The 21000-nt window shown below is 39.0% G+C and overlaps 1 protein-coding gene across 2 annotated transcripts in view; it reads right to left on the bottom strand.

The window, feature by feature from the left end:
* Positions 1-20091, bottom strand: part of MINDY2 (MINDY lysine 48 deubiquitinase 2) — a 74424-nt gene extending 54333 nt beyond the window's left edge. Inside the window, exons 1-3 of one of the 2 annotated variants that reach the window (XM_029952380.1) lie at positions 19851-20091; positions 19113-19754; positions 4952-5009 (exon numbers count right to left, since the gene is read on the bottom strand). In XM_029952380.1, coding sequence (XP_029808240.1) covers positions 4952-5009; positions 19113-19754; positions 19851-19976 — 826 coding nt within the window. In that variant the 5' untranslated portion in view covers positions 19977-20091. Of the gene's footprint in view, positions 1-4951; positions 5010-19112 lie in introns of both variants that reach the window. The other variant, XM_029952379.1, reaches the window with a different exon arrangement.
* Between the last annotated feature and the right edge of the window lie 909 nt (positions 20092-21000).

Here is a 21000-nt window from a genome sequence, read left to right as displayed (position 1 = left end):
CTCAAATTCCAATCTTGAATTTCAAAGTCCTCTGGAATTCATGGACTCTCCTCAGCAAAATCTCCTAGGTATTTTCTTCTCTTGATGTTCCCTTCTCCTTCTTGCCGAAATGAAATCTGGCTCTGCCTTGATGACACTGCGGCCTTCTCAAGTGATAGTTCTCCTCGGGGCATCTGGATGGCTCAGCTGGTTAAGTGTCCGACTCTTGATTTTGGTTCAGTCATGATCTCACAGTTTGTGGGATCTAGCACCTGCATCAGGCTCTGCACTGACATCACAGAAGCCTGCCTGGGATTCTTTCCCCCTATTTCTCTACCTATCCCCCACTGGCCTGCATTTATTTTCCTCTCTCTCAAAATAAACAAATTAAAATAAAAGTGACAGTTATTTTCTCTCATACTTCTTTACCAGTGAGCCAGAAGGTGGATCAAATATGTCTGCTCCTTATCATTCTCTCTGCCACTCCTTCTCTAAAACTCCACAATTTTAAAACTCATGTCATCAAATACTACCCATCATCCATCCAACTGGTTGCAGTTCTCTACCAACTTCCAGATTAATCTCTCTCATTCCTAGCTTACTCTCTCTCTCAAAAACAAATCCTGCCATGATTTTTGGTAATTTCAATATTAATAGAGCTGATCCATCCAAAAACCTAGCCTTTCTATTCCTTGACCTCTTCTTCAACAAAAATCTTATATTCTATCTTATCTCAGAGACTCACTCCTCATGGTAATACAGCTTTGTCATCACCAGGTTCCAAAAATTCTTAAGCTCCCTCAGGACCTATAATCCATTAATTCCATAACGTTTTCCATCAACATATTTATACCTTCATTTCCTTGTTATGCAACTTAAATTCTATGGCCCATCATTATAATCTCTCTCTACATCCATCTTCAATTCCCTAGACTCTTTCTTCAACATATTCACTTGGCAAAACTCTAGCTCTGGTTAAATCCTGCTCCACACTATGTAAGCCTATAGTCATGCAGCTAAATGTGAATAGAGAAATCCTAACACCATGCTGTCTGGTTTCACTAACTTCAGAGGTAATGCCCAGGAATCATATCACATCTCCCATTCACTTTGCTACTCTTCTACAGACAACGATTCTATACCTTCCCTCCCATGTTCAACAACTCCTTCTTCATCTTCACCCATACCTCATGACCTGGCTCCCTATTTCACTGAGAAAATAAAAACACTCAAGAGAGCTGCTACAGGCCACCACAACCACATCTACCCACCTATCTGCATCTATTTTTAATACATTCTGTCTCACCTCTTACTGCTACAGATGAACTATCTGTACTGTCTGAGTCCAATTCATCTATTTGTAAAAAGATAGTAAAAAAGATACCTATTTGTCCAAAGATAATTTTAGGGCACCTGGGTGGCTCAGTCAGTTAAATGTCTGACTTCGGTTCGAGTCATCATCTCACGGTTCGTGGGTTCGAGCCCCGTGTTGTGCTTTGTGCTGACAGCTCAGAGCTTGGAGCCTGCTTTAGATTCTGTGTCTCCCTCTACTGTGTGTCCCCTCCTCCCCTAGCACTCTGTATCTCTCTCTCAAAAATGAATAAAAACATTTAAAATTAATTTTTAAGTACTCTTTTCAATTTCTTTTCTCCAGGTCTTTTTTTTAAACAGCTTTGAGATATAATTTACAGACCACACAATAAACCCATTTAAAATATAATTCAATAGATTGCAAGTATGTTAAAGGAAATCATCATGATTTTGTCCTCCCCCCGCCCAAAGAAATTTTGTACCCATTAGCAATCAAATCCTATATGCCCTTTTACTTCTCCACTAATCCAAGCAATCACTAATTTACTGTCTCTGTAAGTTTGTTTATTCTGGACATTTCATATAAATAGAATCATACAATATGTGGTCTTTCATGACTTGGATTCTTTGACTTTAGCATAATGTCTTTAAGTTTTGTGTTTTATTTATTTTTCATTCATTTATATATTTTTTATGAGAGAATGAACAGGGCAGAAGGAGAGAGATTTCTTTTTTTAATGTTTGTTTATTTATTTTTGAGAGAGAGAGGGAAAGAGTGCATGCATGCGCCGGAGAGGGCCAGAGAGAGAGGGAGAATACCAAACAGGTGTGGAGCCTAATGTAGGGCTCGATTCCATTGTGCTGGGATCATGACCTCAGCCGAAATCAAGTCAGACGTTCAACAAACTGAAGCACCCAAGTGCCCCCTATACTTTGCTTATCCACTCATCAGCTAATGGACATTTGAGGTGTTTCCATTTTTTTGTTATTTGAATAATGCTGTTATGAACACTTCTATAGAAGTTTTCGTATGGACATATGTTTTTACTTCTTTTGGGTGAAATTATAGGGTCATATGGTAATTCTATGTTTAAGGAACTGACAAACATATTTATACCTTCATTTCCTCTTTATGCAACTTAAATTCTATGACCTGTCATTATAATTTCTCTCGACACACATCTAAAAAACTGTTTTCCAATGTTATGTTACATTGCTATTGGCTATGTATAAAGATTTCCAATTTTTTCTTATACCCACTCCATCTGGCTTCCTCTCATGCACTTGTGGCTCAATCAATAGTCAAATTTCAGTCTTCATCCAACTTGACCGATTAGCAGCATTTGGTTCAGCTAATCTTACTCTTCAATTAAACTTCATGTGGATTCTAGGAAATCAGTCTTCTGTTTTTCTTCTACCTGGCTTGAACACACCTGTTATTCCTTCTTCCACAGCCTCTAATCATTGGCATGTTCCACCCTCAGTCCATTAATCTTTCCCTTTCTCTGTCTACATTCTTTCTCGCTGTGATCTCATGCAGCCTACCATTTATATATGTCATCTGTTCCCAAATGTATACTTACAGGCTAGATCTGTACTGCCCAATACATTAGCCAGTAGCAACATATGGCTATATAATTTTAATTAAAATTAAATTTAATATTCAGGTCCTCAGGCACATATGCTACATGTTAAGAGCTCAAGAGCCACATGTGGCTAGTAGCTACCAAACTAGACAGCAGAGATATTTAACAGTTCTATCATCACAGAAATTTCTATTGTATAGCACTGACTGATCTAGACCTTTCCTCTGAACTCTAGATTTATGTACTACCTTTCTGAAATCTCTACTTGGACGTCAACAAATATCCTAAAACCAAAATCCTGTTATTCCTCCCTAAATATGTTCCTTCCATATTTTTCCTGTTTCAGCTGATGTTACCTCAATCCTTCCAGTTTTTCAAGCTAAAAACCATGGGGTGAACCACTCTCACTCTACATTCAACTGACCACAGAATTCAACCACATTTTATAAATCTCCACCTCTATTCCCTTGTTTGAAGCTACCACCATCTTTTGCCAGCTGTAATAGCATCTTTTGTTGTAACAGCTTCTTGATATCCCTCCTTCTGTCTTTTCCCTCTTAAGTTCTATTTTCAACATAACAGCCAGAAAATTCTTGTTGTACTCAAAGTCAGATCACATCAGTCTTCTGCTCAAAATCCTCTAATGGTTTTCAACCTCACTCACGTCAAACATCAAAAGTTGCTGCATTAGCCTATAGGGCCCTATAAGACCTGACCCCATTACTTTTTGAATGTCATCCCCTTTGCACACTCCTTGGAAGTCATACTGGCTATTCATCAAAGCACCAAGCATATTTCAGCCTTCCCCATGAAATATAATTTAGAAGTCACAAAGTTTAGGGGTACCTGGGTAGCTCAGTCAAGTCAACATCCAACTCAAGAGTCATGATCTCATGGTTTGTGAGTTCGAGACTCCCATTAGGCTCTGTGTGGACAGTGCAGAATCTGCTTGGGATTCTCTCTTTCTCTCTCAAAATGTTAAATAAAAAATGTTTTTGAAAAGAAATCACAAAGTTTAAGAATCACTAAGCTAGATAAAAGAGTATACCTCTTTTAGAAATAGAAATAGAAATAGAAATAGAATTTCTATTTCCAGATATCTGGGTATTCAAAACTAATCTGTCCTTAACTATAAGGTTTCCCTAACCACTGAATAGGATTAAATTATATTAATTACAAAAAGAAAAGCATTTTCCAAAAGCTGCAATCTCCATTACTTTGCTAAGCCTGTATTTCACCAAAAAACACTTAGCTAGTTGTCAAACACTAACCAGCTGACAAAAAATTTTTAACAGAATTTTTCTTAAACATTTAATTACTAAAAAATCTAAGAATATGGATTAAGATTTCGTATTTGGTAACAGTATAAATATATAAATTCTTATCCATTAAATTGTAAAAGATTTCAGTGTGATATATAGCTACCTGCTCTATAAACAAGTCCTACTGAAAGCAGCTGCTCTGTAAACTGTGTACTAGTCTGTTTTGAAATAAGAAACTTGCTTAAGAATGCAACTTAATACACTGCTTCCTTCATCAAGAATATTTGCTCTGAAACATTTCAGATGACCTAAACGGTGTATTTATGTACACATTTTACATTTTGGCACAAGCTCCTATCTCACTGCAGACTGGTAACTAATATTTCATAGACTGGCATAGGTCCATGAATCACACTTTGGATAGCACTACTCTAAGTCATCTCCTGAGTCTTTATATTAAGTTTACTCAATATATTTTTTTAACACTTTCTACATGCAATGTCAGAATTTCTGTACCATTTCCCATTCTAAAATTATTAGGAATTAACATGTATCTTGTTCTTTTCTGGAAGTTATTCAGTCTCATTTATATTACCGAATTTTAATGCTGGTTAGAAAAAGCCTTCAGAAAGGTTTAACATCCAAGAACAGTAACAAACCAATAGAAATTTTTAATTAAGAGTCTCAAAATTATAATTTTAAAGTACATTATATAACAGCACTTCAAAAGACATGATTTGGTAATATGTTAGTTTGAGAAACTTTTGTTTTCTTTTGAAATATATATAAAATCATCCACTTTTCAACACTAACCTAAATATTCCATCAGCTGCTCAGCAGTTATGATTTCCATCATCGGTGGAAGTTTGACCTGAAAAACAAAGTATTTTTTTTATAAAATCAAATGTTTTAGGTGTGTAAAGTGTTTCCTCAGTAAGAAACATAATATGCTTTGTACATATGTTTCTACTATATGTATACCTTAAGTCACGTTATTAAAATCTTTATAACTAATCCTTATAATATATAACGCAGTCAATCTTATCACCATAAAATTTCCAAGGTGATATAAGATCTCACAGAGACATTGAGAAATCTATTTTCCAAGCCAAGTGCTATGCCTTATACCACCCACTATGATTGTCACTAGGTTCCTACAACAGTGCCCTACATGATAGAAAATGCAGTTAAAGGGCAGGAAGAGGCACCAAACATGTGACAGGTCACCACAGAACAGTTTTACTGAAGATAGGCTTGAACACAGTTTAATATGCCATTACTTGAGTTTACTTTGGCCATTTTAATTGCCAAATTACTATAATAAATACAGTACTAATATATTAGTCATATACTGAAGAATTCATACTGTGATTCCACTTGCAAAGTTTACTAGCAGGCAAAATTAAACTATATTGTTTACAACTGCACACTTGGTGATAAAATTATAAAGAAAAGTTATTATGGCACAAAGACACTCAGATCAAGGGAACAGAATAGAGAACCCAGAAATGGACCCACAAACATTTGGCCAACTCATCTTTGACAAAGCAGGAAAGAATATCCAAATGAATAAAGACAGTCTCTTAAGCAACTGGTGCAGGGAAAACTGGACAGCAACAGGCAGAAAAATGAACCTGGACCACTTTCTTATACCATACACAAAAATAAACTCAAAATGGATAAAAGACCTACATGTAAGACAGGAAGCCATCAAAATCCTCAAGGAGGAACGCAGGCAAAAACCTCTTTGATCTTGGCCACAAAAACTTCTTATTCAACATGTGTCCAGAGGGAAGGGAAAAATGAACTATTGGGACATCATCAAAATAAAAGCTTCTGCACAGCAAAGGAAACAATCAACAAATTAAAAGGAAACTGATGGAAAGGGAGAAGATATTTGCAAATGACATATCAGATAAAGGGTTGGTATCCAAAATCTACAAAGAACTTATCAAACTGAACACCCAAAAAACAAATAATCCAGTGAAGAAATGGGCAAAAGATATGAACAGACACTTCTCCAAAGAAGACATCCAGATGGCCAATAGACACAGGAAATGATGCTCAACATCCCTCATCTTTAGGCAAATACAAATCAAAACCACAATGAGATACCCACTCACCCCCGTCAAAATGGCTAACATTAACAACTCAGGCAACAAAAGATGTTGGCAAGGATGCAGAGAAAGAGGATCTTTTTTTGCACTGCTGGTGGGATGCAAACTGGTATAGGCACCCTGGAAAACAGTATGGAAGCTCCTCAAAAAATTAAAAATAGAACTACCCTATGACCCAGCAATTGTACTACTAGGTATTTATCCAAGGGATACAGGTATGCTGTTTTGAAGGGACACATGCACCCCAAGGTTTATAGCAACACTGTCGACAGTAGCCAAAGTATGAAAAGAGCCCAAATGTCCATCGATGCATAATAAAAAAGCTGAAAGTAGATATATACATTACAATCATATTTAAGTTTCTAAAGTTAATTCAGCTCTAACACATTAGTCTAAATGTTTTAATTGAATTGTCAGATGAGTTACACAGGCATTACAACCAACGGTTATAAATGTTTTAACGTATTCAAAAGCATACTTTTGTGGTACATTCATGGAATAAGAGAAAAATAAATACTGTAAGATGGAAATTCAAACAAAGTAAATATCAGTGACAGGAAAACAGTAATGTAATTAAACACTCTTCAGGAATTATTTTTTGAGAATTATTTTCTGTTCAATCTATAAAATCATTTAATTCATTAATTTCTCCAACTATTCCCCCAAGTATTGAAGAAGGTGCTCTTGGTATTTATGTTAGCAAATGTGGGGAATACATGTCACAATTTTTTGTTTGTTTTAATCAATGAATAAGTTCTAAAACAGATCCCTATAAACAGTTTGATAACCTCTAAGAGCATACATGATAATTGATGCTTACGATTTTTTTCATCCAGTGGATTTATCAGGCATTAAACACCAAGAGATGCCATGGAGGTTTTAACCATTACTTGATTCTAAATCATTTTTATTTCCTGTGACATGTTTTTCAAAACTCTGCAATAGATTTTTATTGCAATTTTATTCTTACAGACTATTGAGCAGAAAGTGCACAGAGTTCCCAAATATGGTATATTTTTAAACTGAAATTCATTGGCAAATTATGGTCTACTGACTGTTTTTCTAAATAAAGTTTTATTGGAACAGTCACTCATTGTTTATGGATAATCTTTGGCTTTTTCTGCACAAAAATAGATGAGTCGATTCTTTACAAGAGAGATCATAGAGCCCACAAAGCCTAAAATATTCACTTACTATCTAGTCCTTTATAGAAAAAGTTTGCTGATCTTGCTTTAGATTATTTTAACTGTTAGTAGAATATTTTAGCAAGCTATTTTAGTACCACTATTGAAGGTCTGATATTTATACCAGTAGTTTACATCCACTGTGAATGCTTACATTCTGAACTGTCAGAACAACTTGAAAGTCTGATTTACACCTAACAATGTTTCTTAAATAAAATAAGACCTATATATTCTTTTACTCCAGACAGATTCAGTCAGAATATATTCACCTGAAACTTCCACAGACAGATTATTCTCTGCTTTGGTTAATGTAGTAATCATACTATAAAATTGTCAAAATAAGAATTAACAGAAGTGTTAATGTGGCATTTCTGTCAAAATATGAAACCAAGGCACTAACAAGTATATGTATTTGGGAAATACATACTAAAATCCTAGATTTCTACAAATATGGTTTCAGGGTTTAGCCTTGAAAATTCCAAATAACAACAACTGCCTAACATAACAACTGCCTACCATGTTTACAGCAAACATTTGTAAAAGAAAATGACAACCTCTATACTGTTTTTAGAAGTGGGGCAAATATGCAAGTATTTTAACTGACTTATTCATAAGCATACTCAGTGAAATATTCATTTCCTGAATGTTAGCCAATAGAATATTCTGGATATTCATTAAAACTAAGGACAAATAAACAATTGTAAAGGAATGCCTGCCTCTCACTCATAATGTCAAGCCATCAATAGATTTTTTTTTTTAACCGCAAAACTATCTTCCTGAATGCTTGCTTCTCTTTTTTGCTTTCCCGTATCACTATCACCTTCAAAACAAGTGGCAGGGACAGCACCTTGGTGGTTCAAGTCAGTTAAGCATTCGATTCTTGATTTCAGATCAGGTCATGATCTCACAGTTTTTGAGACCAGGCCCAGATTCGGGATCTGTGCTGATGGTGCAGACCCTGTTTGAGATTCTCTCTAAAAATAAAAAATACTTAAGGGGTGCCTGGGTTGCTCAGCTGGCTAAGCGTCCGACTTTGGCTCAGGTCATGATCTCAGGGTTCAGGAGTTCAAGCCCTGCAATGGGCTCTGCGCTGACAGCGTGGAGCCTGGTGCCTTCTTAGGATTCAGTGTCTCTCTGTCTCTCTGCTCCTTCTCCTTGGCGCTCTGTCTCTCCCTCTCTCCCAAAAAATAATACTAAAAAATTAAAAATAAATAAAAATTTAAAAAATACTTTTAAAATGGCTAAAGATTTTGTTAATGATTCTAAGACTTTCAATTCCTTTGTCTCTTTAGAGTTTACTTTTTTTCTATTTTTTTAATGTTTATTTATTTTTAAGAGATAGAGTGACAGAGTCTGGACAGGGAAGGGGCAGAGAGAGAGGGATACACAGAATCCAAAGCAGACTCCAGGCTCTGAGATGTCAGCACAGAGCCCTATGTGAGGCTTGAACCCACAAACCATGAGATCACGACCTGAGCCTAAGTCAGATGCTTAACCAACTGAGCCACCCACATGCCCCTAGATTTTACTGAAGAACAAACAGGTTAGGGGACAGCTAGCTAAGAATATAGAAAATAACAGCTGTGGTATTTTGTCTGAATTTCTAAACTTTAAATTTTATAATGATAAAACAAACTCAAATGAAGTATAACCTAGATTCTCTGGTGGTCTTTTAGTAATAATTATAACATTTTTAAAAAAATTTTTAAGATTTTATTTTGAAGTAATCTCCACACCTAACATGGGGCTCAGACTCAAAACCCTAATCAGGATCAAGGGCCACACACTCTATTGACTGAGCCAGCCAGGCACCCCATAACATACTGTTTTTAAAATAAATGAATACTTAAATGTATATAAGGGTAGTTGGAAGGTACTCTCAAATAGTGTAAATATTCTTCCTAAAATATGAGCAAAGTCTCTCAGTATATAGTAACACATAGCTCCATATTAAGAGTCCAAATAGAGTGTGGGAAAATAAATTATCCTATAAGATTATCCTAACCTATAAGATTTTATTGGATTAAATGGATTTACTGAGCATATTAACAACATAAGCAGAGCAAGAATATTTAACAAAAGGAAATAGCTACTCCAACTCCAAATGTTCAACTATACAGTAAAACCTCATTAATTCAGCCCAATTATCCCCTGAGTGGCTCAGTCGGTTAAGCGTCTGACTTTGGGTCAGGTCATGATCTTGCAGTTCCTGAGTTCAAGCCCTACGTCAGGCTCTGTGCTAACAGCCCAGAACCTGGAGCCTGCTTCGGATTTTGTGTCTCCCCCTCTCTTTGCCCCTCCCCTTCTCGTGCTCTGTCTCTCAAAAGTAAATAAACATTAAAAAAATAAACATTAAAAACTTTTTAAAATACACATTAAAAAGTTAATTCAGCCCAATTGTTCTGTAATTCTTAGTCATTTTAAGAGTGAAGTATATTTGAGAACAGTCTCAAGCAAGATCAAAAAAACTTAAAAAAATTTTTAAGTAATCTCTAACAACCAACATAGGGGGGCTCTAACTCACAACCCCAAATTCAACAGTCACATGCTCTACGGAATTGAGTCAGCAAGGTTCCCCTACTAATTTTGAACATACTGTAAATCATATAGTACTCATGATTTTTTAGTTGAAATTGTAAATAAATTATTTTTAAAAATATTATAAGTATTAATGTGAATCAAAGGGAATAAATGTAGCTTCTTTCAAAATAAAGACTAAAAAAATTAAGGATTCTTTCAAAATGCCTTTAATTCTGGCTCCAGCAAATAAACATACATATTATAAACTATTATATATCATCTTCATATTCTAATTTCTTATATGTATCTTTCATTTATTTACTTATCTTTTATTAAGAACGGTTATTATTGACCCTCACTTCCCTCTTAGGCGGAGAGAAGGATGCGGGGAAGCTTGGTAAAAACAGAATAAAAGGGAATGGGTGTCGGAAGCAGAGGGTCTGAAGTTCACGACTCATAGAAGGGGAGGGGAATTGAAAGGCTCTCAGTGAAGAAGGTCCAGAACCCTCCAGATCAACTTGTCAATAAGTTCAATGTGTAAGACAGACCAATATGATTGAAATGAGAACAAATGAGAGTTATTCCAGCTTGCCAGTATACTTACCCCCATTCCCACCCTCCCCAAAGGGTGAACTTTGAAAACCATTGGAAAAACTCACTCCTGCATAAATGTCGTGAAAAGTCCCATCGGTAATATGCTACATTAAAACATTTACATATCTCAAAAAAATGGTTATTATTAATTAAGAATAATTATTATACTTAAAAATACTAAAATTCAGGCTTTTTAGTAAACCTATTTCTCATCAGTATTTCAAGTCAGGAAATATTTATAAGAGACCACCTTAAACTTAGAAAAGACAATGCGAGGGGTGCCTGTGTGGCTCAGTCAGTTAAACTTCCAACTCTTGGTTTTGGCTCAGGTCATGATCTCATAGTGTGTAGCTTCAAGCCCTGCATCAGGCTCTGTGCTGACAGCATGGAGCCTGGTTGGGATTTTCTCTCTCCCTCTCTCTCTGCCCCTCCTCTGCTTGTTCGCTATCTCTCTCTCTCTCTCTCTCTGGGGGGGGGGGGGACCTTTAAAAAAAGCCAATTTGAAACATGTTTGCCATCAATTTCTATCATAATAAGATCCCATCTTCAGAGTAATACCAAGACCTATTTAAAACTATTTAAAACCATCAGAAACTGCAGATACATTCATACATATTAGATTTTCAAGAATGTCCTATTTTGTATGTAATCAAAGAGTTTCAGAGCAATGAAGAATGATACAGTAGATTTCTATTTAAGAAGCTCTCAAAGCCTGGGGCACCTGGGTGGCTCAGGTGGTTAGGCATTCGATTTCAGCTCAGGTCATGATCTCATGGTTCATGTGTTTGAGCCCCGCATCGTTATCTATCTCGGCATTGACAGTGTGGAACCTGCCTAGGATTCTCTGTCGCTCTCTCTCTCTGCCCCTCCCCTGTACATGCTTACACTCTCCAATCTCTCTCAAAATAAACAAACATAAGAAAGCCTAGTTGCTGAAAAACCTACACAAAAAATAACTGAAAATGAAACTTTTGCATTAGTTGTTTGAAAGATAGAGGTGCCCGGGTGGCGCAGTCAGTTGAGCATCCAACTCTTGATTCTGACTCAGGTCATGATCTCACAGTGGTGAGATTGAGTTCTAGGTCTGGCTCTGCACTGCCAGCATGGAGCCTACTTGAGATTCTTTCTCTCCTTCCTTCTCTGCCCTTCCCCCGTCTTATGTGCATTCACAAGTGAGGGCACACATTCTCTCTCTAAACACTAAAAAAAAATAATGGAGTACTAACTATGTTTCAAAGCTGCATGATTGCTGGCACCATCTATGCTCAAATTTTCTTCACTAGGGACCTCAACATAGACAAGGCTGGATGGGGAGTGGGAAAGTTATCCTCTGAATGACTACTGGGAACAAGGGGAGAGGAGAAAATGAACTCATCATTAAGAGGGGTACCAGCCACTGGAGTATTCTTACTAGCATCAGCCCTCATCCATTTTATCTCACAAATGCAGAGATACAACACCAATCCTAATTCTTAAAAGAGATTGAAAATGAAAGTCTCATAAGTGTTACTTGCATCTAGTGTGTAAACAAAACTCCACCACATGAAGTTATTAACTGAAGTTATTAATCTCTTCTTAGAGAATCTATATTTTTAAAAAAGGATGGGCAGAGTCTAAAATGGAATCTTAGGCTCACCATCTGTTTTTCCACTTTTATAAATAATAAACACACTTGGAAAGCCTCAAAAGAGCTATATTATGCCTACTTTGGGAAAAGAGAAATATGAGAAAATTTGCAATGTTCTTGTAAGTCAGGAAGTTTGGGGAGAAAAAAAGCCAGTCAGAGGCAAAACAGGTGTATGAAAACAGTATGAGAAAAATTGTCAAAGAAAGGAGGAAGAAGCAGAGCAAAAACCCATTGCTGGCAAGAGGCTCACCCTCATGGTGCCTCACCCTGCAAGCAATAATGAGAGAGGACACCCATTTAAACATCTTTGAATTTTCCGATAATGGCCTTTTGCTCATTTGCTATCGGGTTGCTCCTCTCTTCTTTTTAATTTATAAGGTCTCTTTGTAAGTAAAGAAATTAACCATTAGATACAGAATCTGGCAAACCATTCTCTCAGCTTGTGGTGTGTATTTTGGATTAGTTTCAGGTAGGGTTTTGGGGGGCAAGAGGGGGAGGAGGTGACTTTCTGTCTTTTTTTTTAACCTTTAGCTTTTTTAGTTTTCATAAAATATATCAACCTTATTTTACAGTTTCTACGTTTAGTGTATGGAGAAACCAGTTTAATATAAAAAAATCTTGTTTTAGATTCCTGGCATTCCTCTCTTGACTTGGAGTAGGAGATGATCTCAGCTCCTACCAAGCAAAGAAAGAGAGGGGGAAAAAGAATTTCCTACCTAAAAGGGCTAGGGAGGAAAGGAGATGTCCTTCCAGCATCTTACTTTGGAACAGAGTATTCACTCTTCTATTAAAATGCTACACAATCATTAGATATTATAAAACTGTCTTCTACCATAATGTATAGAATAAGTTTATATAAGTTTTTTTTGAGTGTTTGAGCCTCAGAACCTATAAAATTCTTTCTATAAGAAAACAAATGTAGGGGCCCCTGGTTGGCTCAGTCAGTTGAGCGGCCTACTTCGGCTCTGGTCATGATCTTGTGGTTTTTGAGTTCAAGCCCTATGTCAGGCTCTGTGCTGACAGCTCAGAGCCTGTAGCCTGCTTCAGATTCTGTGTCTCCTCTCTCTGCCCCTCTCCTGCTCATGCTCTGTCTCTCTGTCTCTCAAAAATAAATAAACGTTAAAAAAAAAAAAAGGAAACAAATGTATGACAAAGCAGAGACTCCCTATTAAAATAACACTTTTCTAAACATAACGATGATAATAGAGAAACTTATTCCTAAGTACACATCACTCAGCTTCAACATATATAAGGTCAGTATCATCAGAAACTAAATTTTATATTTTACATATCTTTTGATTTGTGTTTTTACAAACACATCCATTTTTTTAAGATTTTAGTTTTAAGTAAATTCTAAACTCACAATCCTGAAATCGAGTCTGAGCCAGCCAGGCATCCTGAAACACATCTAAATAAGTGGGTTCAAATATACCTTCAAATATACCTATAAATAGCACTTTTTTTTTGTTTATTTATTATTTTGAGAGAGAGAGAGAGTATGTGTGCATGCCCACACACATGGAGGAGAGACAGAGGGGGATCAAGAGAATGACAAGCAGGCTCCCTGCTGTCAGCACCAACGATGAGATCATGACCTGAGCTGAGAGACCTGAACTGAACAAGAGTCAGATTTAACTGACTGAGCCACCCAGGTGCCCCTAGCATTGTTTTTGATAAGATGAAAGATTAAAGAAAAACTATAAAAAACACTAAGTTTAGTCTCAAGTAAAGAAGCAAAATGAATATATAATATATATTCCAAAGCATAAACTTGGGTAAATTTACCTGGTGTCAGTTAAGGAGAAATAGAAATTTGAGCCTGAATTAAATTTAATAAATAGGTTTCCTTTTTTCTTGATTTGTTGGATTATCACAGCTCAACTATTTCGGATTATGAACAATCATCTACTCATTAGTCCTAAAAAAACACTTATAATTAAAACTCCACTATTTCCAGCACAATACATAGATAATTTTAACTATCATTTCTCATCCAGAACTATCTATGGCACTTTCTTTGAATCACTCAAATCCTCCCAACATGTTTAGTTTATTGATTTTTCTCATTACTCCACCACCCCTCAAAGAGATAATCAACTGTTTCATTTTCAACTCTAATTCCATTGACTCTCCACAAATCAGCCCTTAAAAAGCCCAATCCCTGATATAACTCTAACGAGCCATTCTTTCTGTTCCTATTTCTAGGTATTAGAGAACTGCTGGGGGGAAAAACAAAAACAAAGCAAAATGCATACACTAAAAGTTTTTAAAGAGTAACCCCAATTTATCCACTACGACTTACTACTTTCTATTTATGCCTCAAATTCCAAAACATAATCTCCATGAGGTTAGAATTTCTTTAAAATACATTATGAAATCCTCCCCTCCATGCTTTAAAACCTCTCCTTGCTAATTACTGACAGGTTCAATAGTTATTGCTGATAAGGTCAATTGTTATTGTGCCAAAATGGAAGAATGAAACCTCTAATTGCCATCTGCCTCACTATCTTCACATGACCTTGTCTATCTTCCTTGTCCCATTCCTTCCATTACTTCAGAAAATGAGATTTCCTTTGCTCTGAAGAGAACTGTACCACCTCTTCTGAGGAGTCTATATTATTCTGACTTATCAGCATCTTTGTCCTCACACCCATCTGTTTGTGGTAAAATCTTCCGTACTGTAATAGCTCCTTGATGCTGTTTGTGCTTGAAAATAACTGCTTTATTAATTTCTCTCCAAGACTACTATCATGACATTGTCCTATTTCCAGTTCTCAGTCATATCTCACATTATGCCTATACTGGTTTCTTTTACACTGACTCTTAATGCTTATTGCCTTTCCCCCACTAAGTTTAATCTTTGTTCTCTGTTCTCTCTATTGTCTACTGGAGAATGAGGTGGAAGAGGGAGTGGAGAATTACAGGGAGGAATTAAGCTGGCAATCTGTAGTTCCCCACATATGTTGAGATGGTAAAAATTTGAGAAGTATGGCTCACCACTCCCAATGAAGTATTCATTTATTCTCATATTTATGGTAAGTAAACTACCATATTTAGGTTTACACAGTAACTCCCCTATTCAGTTTTTCTCTATAATTTGACCTCTTCCCTAAGACCCACTCCATGCTTCTAGAAGCATGACTAATCTTTATATTTTCATGCCCACTATCAGACACTTTCCAACCTGACATAACTAAACTTTGACATCTCCTGGCCAAAACACTTTCTCTATCTTTTGAATGACCCAATCTCTACTACCCAGATTAGAAAAGGTGGGGTCATCTTCTTCATTTCCTATGTTCAGTTAGTGAGCAGTTCATCATTTAGGCTGCAACATTATCTTCATCAAAGAGAAGGGGCAGATGGGTGCCTGGGTGGCTCAGACGGTTAAACGTCCGACTTTGGCTCAGGTCATGATCTCACCATTGGGTGGGTTCAAGCCCCATGTCAGGCTCTGTGCTGACAGCTAGCTCAGAGCCTGGAGCCTGTCTTCAGATTCTGTGTCTCCCCCTCTCTCTGACCCTACCCTGCTCATGCTGTCTCTCTCCCTCTCTCAAAAATACATAAAAACATCTGAATTAAAAAAAAATGTTTTTAAAGAGAAGGGCAGAGAATTCCCCATCCAAAAGGGACATCCTCATCAATTCTTCGTGTTATACTACACTTCCTGCTACACTACAATCTTACCTAGTCTAGCCTCAAACAAACAAGACCACTTCCATCGTGTTACTCTGTCAAGCTCCCCATTATCAGCTAAATATAAAGTCTAAACACCAATAGTGTTTACACTGAAATCTAATAGCTACTTTCATACCCTCTTCACTATTTTTCTCTACCTTAGCATTTCTCAAACCTTTTGGTGTCAAGACCATTGCAATCCTAAAAATTGAGGACCCCAAAGAGTTTTGGTCTATGTAGGTTATATCTACCCATATGTACCATACTACAAATGAAAACTGAGAAAAATTTTAAAGAGAATACATAAGCACACATTCCATTAACTCTCAAAGCAATGATATCATCACACATCATACAGCCTGGAAAACCCTACTGACACTTGTGAGAGAATCAGAATGAAAAGGCAAATAACAGTTTAGTATTATTATGAAAATAGTTCTGACTTCTAGCACCCCTGGCTCTCTTTGAGAACACTGCTTTATCAGACCTTGCTTCTCTTAACCTGCCTCCTAATCAATCACTGATTACTAATGAGTAACAGCTCTGTGAGTATGGCTGTGTGTAGCCATAGCCTGGAGGCAAAAAAGGAGGCCATCAACCACAGATTTATAAAATAACCTCCAAAGTAATAGGAATGCCTGCTCATTAACAGTCAAACCCAACCAATCAATTTTATTTTCTGCTATTGCCATTTCCTTCCCCTCTTACTCTGCACTCCTTTTTTTTTTTTTTTTTCCTTGAAAGGCAGCGCAAGCAGGGGAGGGTCAGAGAGGGAGGGAGATACAGAAACTGAAGCAGGCTCCAGGCTCTGAGCTAACTGTCAGCACAGAACCCAAGGCGGGGCTGAACCCACGAACCGTGAGATCATGCCCTGAGCCCAAGCCAGATGCTTAACCGACTGAGCCACCCAGGCGCCCCATTACTCTGCACTCTTAAACTAAGGTTGGAATCATGAAAAAGAACAAATCTTTTTCTCCTCCACCAGCCTTGAATACACTATTCCTTCTGGCTGGAAGGCCTTCTCTCACTCATCCTTCAGATCCAGTTCACAGGTTACCTCTTTTATAAAGCTTTCCCTTGACACATCCTATCTCCAATTTTTTCTCTCTAATTCCAAAGCACATTTTTTTCAATTTTTTTAAATGTTTTATTTATTCTTGATACTGAGAGACACAGAGCATGAGAGGGGGAGGGGCAGAGAGAGAAGGAGACACAGAACCGAAGCAGGCTCCAGGCTCTGAGCTAGTTGTCAGCACAGAGCCTGACGCGGGGCTCAAACCCATGAACGTGAGATCTGACCTGAGCCGAAGTCGGAGGCTTAATCGACTGAGCCACCCAGGTGCCTCCAAAGCACATTTAGAACTTGTCACATTGCACTGTATTTATATGTCTGTCTCCCCACTAAATGGGAGCTACATGAGGACAGACTTGTCTCTTACTTGTTTTTTATACTTCTAGTACAATACACATAGTGGGAACTCAAATGTTTGATCATTTCATTAAAGCCGTGTCTTTGAAAGAGTCAACTCATTGCTCATCTATCCTCAAATATCCCAGATCATAGCACCTGCTCCTTCCTCTGAACTTCGGTGGTACTATTTGGCAACTAAAAGAAGAGAAAAGCCTAGAGGAAACTCTTATTCCTTCCTACAAAATGGCTAGGGATTTTGGCCTGTATATGGAGTCTAACTCCTGACATCAACATTCAAGGACTTTCATCAAGTGGCTCTCCACCTTTTCAGTCTTATTTTTTCTTATTCACCAGTATCAACCTCCCCCTTCTGCCAGCCAATAAACACACACATACTCACACACAGACACACACGTACTATCCATTCTATTTCCATCCCTTCTGTTTATATCCTTCTCTTTCCCAGAATTCCAATTCCTTATTATTTTAAATTCTACTTTTCCTTAAAAGCTTGGTTTAAGACCCACAAATTCCATGAAGCTCTCTGGGACTATGACAGACCATAAAAAAATTTCCCCTTTTAAAATATCTAATACATTTCAATCTGTTTTCTATAACTGAAAATTTATATTTACATAAACAGATTTATATGACTATAGATATATTTATAGTGTATTGCCTTGCATTGTCCTTTAATACTTTCAAGTAAGTCAATGATGCAACCCCAAATAGCTCAACAAGCATAGTCTTCATCAAACATTTGAGTGCCATTATGTACCAGATACTGCTAAGGTTTCTAATCTTATTCTTTTGCATCACCCTTGCTAGTAACAGGAAGATGAAGGCACATAATAAATACTATTCCTTTTACTTAATTTTCTTCCTAACCGGTCAGAGTAATCCAGGTTATTTCTTTCCAGGAAGCTGTTTATCAATGGATATAATTATCAACTTGAAAATGAGATGGGTGCTGTAAGATCCTTCGTCTCAGCACCCCAAAACCGCAAGCCTGAGTAAGACACTTCAGTTATACATAACTCACTGAGTCCCCTCGATATACTTAACTTTTGAAGGGCCCTTATCTTTTTTGTTCCTTTACTGTGAATATGTCTTTTCTTATTTCAGTCATTACAATTTTAGTTCCCTTAATAACCTTAACAAGTTCTGATGCAAGTAATATGTAATAATGTAATAACAGTAATAATGCCAAACTATTTAAATAGAACCAAAGAAACAAAGCAAGAAAAAATCATGCATAAAATGAAAACAATCTTTGAAAACCAAGAAGTTATGGTAATAATTGGGCTCAGACCAATGCTTTCCCTTAAATGGAATTTGTCTAATGGGCCACATCTTCCCTATCACCATTTCCTTAAGTATCTACACCAAAATGGAGCAAATATTAGTTGGAAAATCAGCTAAGCATAACCATCAAAACTTGCTCTCTGGGATCATGGATTCACGGTAACTTCTAAAGATCATTTTCCCCAGTTCTTCACTCTTGCATGTGTGACAAAGTCAGTAAGAAGGAGACACAGAAAAGTATAGTTAAAAAAATAATCCTAGGGTTTAGGGTGCTCTAAGTCCTAGTTGTTTATGAATACATCAACTGAATGTTGAACTCGTATTTAAACACTAGAGACCTGAGGTTGCCGGCAATTCTTTTATGAAATACATATAAGAATATTCTTTGGACAAAGGAGTCCCAGAATGAATTTCATGGGATAAGAGGGCTGATGAATGAGGACAGAAAAGAGGAAGCCGTCAGCTGACATGAAGCAGCTCCTTCACCCCATTTCCCTCCCCTCCCCAAAAGCTGTAGGAAATAGCTGCAGAAATGTACCTTCCAGGCCAGAAGCAAAACATTGAGGATGGCCAGCAAAGGGCAGGGTCCATTCTCATTCTGAGTGATGATGGGTGTGTTCTCTTCCTTCCACTGGATCCATTTGATGTGATAGACCGACTGTCCCGGGAAGCGTTCCTTGGAGGCCGCCAGTACCTGCGCTCCCTCCCCCTCCTCCTCCTCCTCCTCCCCTCGGCAAAGAGGCACAGCCCCGGGCAACACCGCTGCGCCCGCGCCCTCGTCCTCCTCCTCCTCCGCGGGGACCCTGTTCTCCGCTCCCTCCTCACTATTAAACTCCGAGCTACTGGGGAAAGAATGCAGGTTAGAGAAAGACTCCAGGGAGTCCAGGCTCGGCGATTCCCCAGGAGGGCTCGGGTCGCTGCAACTGCTGCTGAGGCCGCCGGCGCTACTAGGCTCCTCGGAGCCCGCGGCCGCCAACTCCGCCCGGCAGGTGCCGGCGGAATCCGCGCGGGAGCCGACGTCTCCGGCCGGACCCGATCCATGGTCCGCTCCGGCCTCGGCGGTCTCTGGGGAGGCGGTCACCTTGTGTTGCCCTCTCAGAGGCGCCTTCTGGGCAGCAGTTTTCTCCAAATCGCTCTCCTTCAAGTCCAAGCCCGGGAAGGAGCTGTAGGGTCCCGGAACCTGAAGAGAGCCGGCAGGAGAAACCGAGTCCAAGAGGCTCCTCCCGGCGGCCGCCGCCCCCTGCCCATTCCCGCCTCTGCTCTCCGCCGCCCATACTTCAGAACCATCCCCGGCGGCGAGCCTGGTCTCCGGTAATCCTTCCTGCGGAGAACCTGTCTCTGGCGCTGGCCCGACGGCCACCCCGTGTTCTAGCGGCTGCAGGCTCTCGGGGCCGCTCTCCATACCCAGCCGCCAGCCTCTCGCTCTAAAGAGACCGCGGCGGGTTCTCTTCAGCCAGCGCCTCAGACGCCATGACAGCGGCACTGGCAGCTACAGCGCCCTTGCGCGGCCTCGGCCAGGCACGTCACGGGGAGGGCACCGGGAGCGCGCGCGCGGCGCCGCGCTATCCGCTTGTTTGGGGCGTGCCTGCGCGCCGCCGGGGTAGGGCGAACAGCGCGGCGACCCCTACCCGGACCCGCCCCTCCTGCGTGCCCGCCAGCCGGAGCTCGCGCTCGGAAGGCGTGGCGTGGCGGGCGTGGCTAGGAGGTGTGGCCAGAAGGAAAACATCCTCTCACTATGTAGCCGGAAGTTGAACTCTAGGGCAGCCCAACCGCGCGGCTTCTTTGAAGGAGAGGCGGGCGAAAACTACATCGGTTGTGACCTTTCAGAGTTGCGGTGTGTGTCGCCCAGCCTAGGGATCAAGGATGATGAGTTGCCTGTGGTTGTGTTATTTGGAAAAGAGTCCGTCCCCGAAGAGCTGCGGAGATTTGTTTTCTCGGCTTGTAAAATGGAAATTGAAGGAATTTCTTACGGGATGCGGATTTCTAAAGGCTGTTAATCTACTCGAGGTGTTTGGATTACTACACCGCATAAATCCCAGTCTCCCAAGGTTTTGGCTGAGAAACACGGGGCTCACGACCAGCTACTGGTGAAAATATTCGCCCTACTTGAGGCGTCAGTGCGGTTGTGGATATTGGCCTGCACAGAAAAAAAAAAAAGTGGGTAATTTTGGGCCAATAATAATAAATTAGCTTCTGCCTGAATTAGCCAGGCCTTTGCGGTTTTGTTAACTTGGCCTCACGTTGGATGGAGTGGGAAGTGCCTATTCCTGAAAGAGTTTTCTAAATGCAGTTGATTCGTCTTAAGGCCGTGTGCAATTTTCAGAGAGGACAGAATAGGCTGGAAATTTTGTTGGTGACAAAAAGGGATTTGGGTCCTATTCTGACCTGTTCCCCACAGGAACTCCTCCCTCTCCCCTTCCGTTTTG

The sequence above is a fragment of the Suricata suricatta genome, chromosome 9, assembly GCF_006229205.1.
Source record: "Suricata suricatta isolate VVHF042 chromosome 9, meerkat_22Aug2017_6uvM2_HiC, whole genome shotgun sequence".
Classification (NCBI taxonomy): domain Eukaryota; kingdom Metazoa; phylum Chordata; class Mammalia; order Carnivora; family Herpestidae; genus Suricata; species Suricata suricatta.
This window is presented reverse-complemented; position numbering and strand designations above follow the sequence as displayed.